This window comes from Octopus bimaculoides, chromosome 2 (assembly GCF_001194135.2).
Source record: "Octopus bimaculoides isolate UCB-OBI-ISO-001 chromosome 2, ASM119413v2, whole genome shotgun sequence".
Classification (NCBI taxonomy): Eukaryota; Metazoa; Mollusca; class Cephalopoda; order Octopoda; family Octopodidae; genus Octopus; species Octopus bimaculoides.
This window is the reverse complement of record NC_068982.1, coordinates 77,470,529-77,477,676: the sequence shown is the minus strand read 5'-3', so window position 1 is coordinate 77,477,676 and position 7,148 is coordinate 77,470,529. Positions and strand designations below refer to the sequence as shown.

The following is a 7,148-nucleotide window of genomic DNA, read 5'->3' as shown; positions in this document are numbered from 1 at the left end:
CGTAGGATTTTCGAGCGAGATCGTTGCCAGTGCCCCTGGACTGGCTCTTGTGCGGGTGGCACATAAAAGACACCATTTCGAGTGTGGCCGTTACCAGTATCGCCTGACTGGCCTTCGTGTGGGTGACACGTAAAAGCACCTACTACACTCTCTGAGTGGTTGGCGTTAGGAAGGGCATCCAGCTGTAGAAACTCTGCCAAATTTAGATTGGAGCCTGGTGTTGCCATCCGGTTTCACCAGTCCTCAGTCAAATCGTCCAACCCATGCTAGCATGGAAAGCGGACATTAAACGATGATGATGATGATGATGATGATTTAATGGAAACAAAAGTAGTTTCCACAGAAAAATATGGTAACAAAACAGTTAATAATAAAAATATGATCTAAGAAAGCTAACAGCATAGGAAAAGGCTAAAGAAAAGAGGATGATGACAGACATTATAAATGTCTATGTCATCATCATGGCAACTACTGCAGTATAGTTTGTTCTAACATAATATCCACAATTTAGTGAAGATAAATATTATCTCCTGGTATTAATACTGCCTCTGCTGCTAATAAATATTTCTTAACAAGTCCATTTGCTAATTGCGACTAGCACCTGTTCTGGCACTGTTATTCTTTATATTGCTGGTGGAGACAAAATGCTGCTACCTGTAGTGGTCACGCATCCATCATTGACAAGATCAAAGAAGGTGGAAACCACGTGATCTGGCGGGAATATATTTCCCCACTAGTGACGTAAACAAGAGTGTACCAAAAGCCTATATGAGAGTTTCTTTTATGACATCTACCATGGTATAATTTGTTCTAACAGACCATCCACATTTAAGTGGGGATAAATATTATTTCTCAGTATTAATACTGTTATGTAAAATTAACTGTAAAAAAAACAAAAAACATACAAATGAACACAGGTATGGGCATGTGACCATACCTGTTCATTTCTCAACCACATGGTTTCAGGTTCAGTCTCCAATGTGTGACACTCTGGGCAAGTGTCTCCTATTATAGCTTTAGATCAACTAAGTGGGGTGGTTGGTTATTTGTGTCTCCTTGTCTTGACATTGTGATAATCATAAATGAGCAGCATTATCATACAAGTCGTATCCTTCATTTCTAATGTACCCTGAAATCACGACTATCCATAGGAAAAATATGTTGCTTGGAAACAGGAGAAGGTAGGCAATAGAAAAGGCATCTGGCTTGAAGAAATCTATCTTCACCAATTCCAACTACTTCATGCAAGCTTGAAAAAATCTAAGTTAAAACAATGATGATGATGGAATCACATGGTACTGTAGATATAACAATTCAACTGCTGATTAAATGGAAGAGAAAAGAATTAAGCAGAATTCTCACTCTTTTCTATTAACTTGGATATACACAACAAAGAGAACCCAAAGAAAATTTTTTTCCCTTTCAAGTAAGAAATAACAAAAAAATAGGACAAAAATAGCATTAACCCTATGGGTATCAATTCATCTGAGGTCACCTCTGGGTCCCATGACACAGACTTGCTGTTAAAACCTTCCATCAAAATTTCATGTTAATTTAAGTTCCAAACATTACCTTAATAATAAATTATTTTATTAAATTCTTCATTATTTTCAAAAATAATTGAAAGAAAGTCAGTGTATCTCATCAGAAATAATGGTAAGTTAAAGTGATCTAAATTAAAAACCTATCAAAATTTCATGTTAATTAAGTTCCATACATTAATGTTATTTTAATTCTTAATTATTCAAAAATTTTAACTGAAATAAAAGGAATGTATTTCATCAGAAATATGGTAAGAAGAAAGGAAAAATAATGCAATTTTGAGAAAAGTAGGTTTTTATTCATCCCACCATGGTTCGCTTTCTTCCTCTTAATCGCACTTCTTCCAGTTTTAGTAATACATCTGCATAACCAGCCTCATTACCTATTTTATAACCATTAAGTATATCAGTAAACACCTGTTCAGTGTTAGGATGGGTACTTAACAATGCTCGTTCAAGAACATATAAATCCACTCCTTTGTCTTCAGCATTATTCTCAAAATGGCTCAAACCAAAATCAATGAATACAAGATCCAAATTGGCTGGATCTCCTCGTACCAATACATTAGATGTGGTTAAGTCCCCATGAATGAGGTTATTCTGGTGCATCTTACCAACCATTTCACCCATCTTCAGTACCAGTGGACTGAGCTGACTTGCACACTGCATCACACCATTCTGTTGCTGACAGTTTCTTATGTAGTCTTTCATTGTCAAAGAATTGAGGATTTTCTCCATATAAATACAGCCATTCTCTAAGTTGGTAAAGAACACAACTGGGGCAGGAATTCCTGAAAATAATAACAAGTAATGATAATAACAAGTAATGTGATTGCAGTAGTAGAAGTAATGGTGGTAGAATTAGTGATGGAAGTATTAGTGGTGGTAAAATAAGAGAGTTGCCATTAGCATAGAATCTCATCCCCACAAACACACCATATCCACTGGTTTTAACTTCAAGTGAACCCACTAACCAGAAGTCCACAGTATACATAGATTAGCAGTGGGCCTATACCCTAGGATGGCACTCCAGCTACACTTGCAGGTTAACATTACATATCCATTCTATAGGGCTACTACTATTTCTATCAATGTATCGCCCATGCAAACATGTATTCTAGCCGATGTATATATATAATACAATGGTGTCTACTAAATAGGTAAGCTTTTACTCATCTAAATTCTACAATCATAAGTCCACTCTCAAACAGAATACTCAGTTATTTTTTCTATCCAAACTACAATAGCCACTACTTCTCTGAAAATGTAAATTCTAAACCCTACTCCCATACTCACTATCATTATCCTTTAATGCCCATTTTTCCATGCTTGCATGGCTCTACAGGCTTATTGAGGCAGATTTTCTATGGCTAAATGTCCTTCTGGTTGCCAGTCCTCACCTGTTTCCAAATGAGATTATTTTTGCCATAGCATGTATTTTTACAGTAAATTGGAAATGAATGACACTGTTTTTATGACAGTCACAAACTCATTTACAACTATCACATGATGTCAAAACAAAAAGACATGAACATACATACACACACACACATATATATATATATACATATATATACATACAGGGTGCGATAAATATATTGTTGTCTCAATTAGGCAAAGATGAAAATAACACTGACATCTCATTTTAACAGATATATTTACCAAAATTACATACGAAATATCTTGAAATACTAAAGAGTAAATTCATTCAATAAAATTGTCATTGGCTTCAACCATAGCCTCTTTTTTTTTAAGTTGCTGAATGCAGCCATAATCCTTGCCATCAATTTATCTTTGGTGTTACAGGGAGTTTTGTTGGTCTCTTGCTCAACTATGCCCCACACATAATAATCAAAGGAGTTGCAGTCTGGAGAGTTAGGTGGTCAGGTGTTAGGGGTGATGTGGTTGCAGAAATTGTCTGACAGCCATGTCTTGGTTCTCCGGCTTGGTGCAGAGTCCTGGTGCCAGACATAAAGTCTTCCAGCAGCCACCCTCTTGACTCAGGGCAGCACTATCTCTCCAGGCACTTGAGGTGAATGGGAAGATGAATGGAAGCATAATGTTGCCATCGCTGGTGATCACTCCAAACACCATGATGTTGACTGGATGTTTGATTTTCATCACTCTTGGTACATGTTTTAGGGACACAGCAAGCCAACAGTTGTTCTGTATGTTTATTATTTGTTCATACTGGAGCTTCTGGCCTGAATGCCAAGCAATACAGCATGTCATTTCCAAATTTCTAGCAGAGTGAATTGTATCAGGGTGCTGTTTTTCTCACAGTGCCCAACTGACCCTACTATACTATGTAGTCGACAAAATCAAAAACAATGCACATGAGCATAAGTGAAAATATAAAATGACGACAATTTACCCATCGCACCCTGTATATATATCATCATCATTTAACGTATGCCTTCCATGCTGGCATAAGTTAGATGGTTTGACAGAGGCTGGCCAAGCAGAAGACTGCATTAGACTTCTGTCTCTATCTTGGCATGGCTTTTATGTCTGTATGCCCTTCCTAACACCAACCACCCACAGAGTGCTTTTTATGTGGCACCAGTACAGGTGAAGTCAGTTTTTGCGATGGTTTTAACAGCTGGATGCCCTTTCAAATGCCAACCACTTTAGTGTGGACTGGATGCTTTTTACGTGACACCAGCACCAGCAGGGTCACCAAGTAACTTACAAGACAAGGAGTTTTTGAGAGGGGAGGGAGCAGTGGAGGTGATCTTTTGCCAAATGATGAAGGGTTACAGGGTGACAGAGAAGCAGAAACAGGTGTCTTGTTATAGAGGAGGTACAATGGTTACTCAGCAAGAGAGAGGGAGAGGAAGAAAGAGAGAGTGAGGTAACAAGAAAGAGGACAAACACGTCAGCCCAGGACTACAGCAGAAGACTCTTGCTCAAGATGCAGGACTGAACCTGAAACCATGTGGATGAGAAGCAAACTTCTTTACACACCCATGCCTGTGCCTCACTGTATTAAAGTAACCAAATAGATATGACAGTGAAAAGGTAACTCAATGGTCTTGAGTTCAAATGTTCTGTAGGTGTTTTGGTGTCTGCTTAGACTAGGTTTTACAAAATCCATACTAAAATTTGGAGCTTCTTGAAAAATGTCTTATTCATAATTTGATTATTCACAAATATAATTAATAAAAGAAAGTAAACAATATATATTTTTTTTTTGTCAAGAATTTTTGTTTGATATCCAATGTTACACAAAGTGAGAAAAACGCCTGTTTAGACATACGTTTGGTGCTCTTACAGACTGTCGCAATATGCGAGGTAACTCAGCATAAATTATTCATCCAGAAGGGACACGATATATATTTATATATATATACGGTAATCATTTATGGGCTATTTTTAAAAAGTAAATAAAAATTAAAGGAGAGGTAAATAAGTCACCTCTCTGTTAACGTAGACACAGGATATAGCAACCAAAAAGTGAACAAATCGTTTCGCTCTAAGTGTTGGGAATAGAGAAAGTGGATGCGTGTTAATCGAAAATTATGACGTCAATTTGGAATGTCAGATAATTTGTTCGTGTTATATTTACACGAATTTATATGGAGGAATTCTGTACCGAAGAGCAAGATATTTGTTCACTTTTTGATTGCTATATTCAGTGACAGTAAGTTGAGTTATCTCCCCTTGTTGTTATTTCCCTTTTAATTCTTATTTACTTTTTTAATTCTCTCATACTGAAGGGTTACCGAAATTGTATGGTTATAATTGTTACTGCTACTGCTATTTCTACGATAGTGAAGGCGCGTTGGCCTAGTTGTTAGGGTTCTGAGCTCACTATCTTAAGTCGTGGATTCGGTAGTGTTACTAGCTTCGGTAGTGTTACTTTAAAAAAAAAATTATAAATACCTTCGTAACCAACACCATCTAAAATGTAACTCTGGAAAAGTTCATTTTTATGTCAGTCATGGAGGAAACGATACTTCTGCAGTTATTATATATAAGCGTGCGTATTTCCAGTACTTTAACTGTAGTTATAATATATCAGCCTAGTTTAATTTGTTACGAATCAAAATAAAAATGAAACCTACCATTCATGCGACATCGAAGCATAGCTCGCACTTCCGACTTTAATCGTTGTTGGGTTAAACTTTTATCAAGTGTAGGATGTCTGTAGGATTTCTGGAATCGTTCTTTTATAATACATGGTCGCTCGTAAAATAGAGACTCATACAGTTTAGCTTCGGCACCTTGTTTTACCAAAGTACCAAGTTCTCCGTTCAATACCATGCTTCGAACAAATCCAGTTAATGGTGACAGGTGAAAATGTGTCCCTTTATTAATTTTATAGTCAACATTAGTTACCTCCCCTGGAAAATATTCTTCCTTGCAACCCGAATCGAAAAATCATTTTTTAGTTGATGGGTACGATTATATTATCTAGTGCTGTGGTTCTCAACTAGGGTTCATATAAGATTTGGGGGTGGGGCACACAAGCAAAATTGTAAATTCGAGATCAATAGTAGTATATTATGGGACGATGAAAAAAATTTTGATTGCAAGGAACAGTGAAATTTCTTTCTATAACGTTTTACATAGTTCGGCTTGCATAAGTTGATGTGTGAAAAAAATAATAGGAATTTTGAAAGAAGTTTCTATAGAATTAGTTTTTAAACATCAAATAGCTATGGGGCCCACTAGAATAAAATAGAAATCAAAATGGTCCATCATCCTCATTTAATGTCCATTGTCCACTCTGGCATTGGTTGGACGGTTTGACCAAGGTTGTTCCAAACATTACCTTAATAATAAATTATTTTATTAAATTTTTCATTATTTTCAAAAATAATTGAAAGAAAGTCAGTGTATCTCATCAGAAATAATGGTAACAAAAGAGTTAAAGTGATCTAAATTAAAATCCTATCAAAATTTCATGCTAATTAAGTTCCATACATCAGCTTAATGTTATTTTAATTCTTCTCCAGTCTGATTTGGCAAGGTTTCTATGGCTTCCTAACACCAACCACTCCAAGAGTGTAATGAATACTTTAATATTCCACTGGCACGAGTGCCAGTTGCGTGACATCAGTATCTGCCACGACTACAATTTCACTTGGCTTGATGGGTCGTCTCAAGCACAGTATATTACCAAAGGTCTCGACTATTTGTCATTGCCTCCATGAGGCCCAACATTCAAAAGGTGCTTTTTACATGTCACTGGCACAGGTGCCAGTTGTGCAACACCAGCATTGGCCACATTGGCCCTGTGAGGCCCAACACTCAAAAGGTGCTTTTTATATGCCAGCGGCACAGGTGCCAGTTGCCTCCATGAAGCCCAATACTTGAAAGGTGTTTTTTATGTGCCATTTATGTGAGACCAGCATCAGCCACAAATTTGGCTTGACATAGATAAAAAATTGTTGAGAACCAGATCTAATGTCCTTTCCATAAAATGATATAGTATGATTTGGTTTTCTAGCTGTATTTTTTCAGTTGTTGTCTAGCCCCAGGATAGCTTTGATCATGCAAACCTAGGACTACATTGGTCAATGTTATTTTTTAAGATGCTAAGGTGTGAGATGAAGATCATTTGAATGCTATTTCTAATAAGTTGACCAACCATATAAAAAC

General features: G+C 36.7%; 1 protein-coding gene across 1 annotated transcript; it reads right to left on the bottom strand.

The window, feature by feature from the left end:
- Positions 1 to 1,818: 1,818 nt before the first annotated feature.
- LOC106883433 (EKC/KEOPS complex subunit Tp53rkb) lies at positions 1,819 to 5,863 on the bottom strand. The gene is made up of 2 exons (XM_014934444.2): positions 5,609 to 5,863; positions 1,819 to 2,332 (listed from the first exon to the last, which is right to left on the bottom strand). Exons 1-2 carry the CDS (start codon positions 5,805 to 5,807, stop codon positions 1,842 to 1,844), a joined length of 690 nt encoding a protein of 229 aa, XP_014789930.1. The 5' UTR covers positions 5,808 to 5,863; the 3' UTR covers positions 1,819 to 1,841.
- Between the last annotated feature and the right edge of the window lie 1,285 nt (positions 5,864 to 7,148).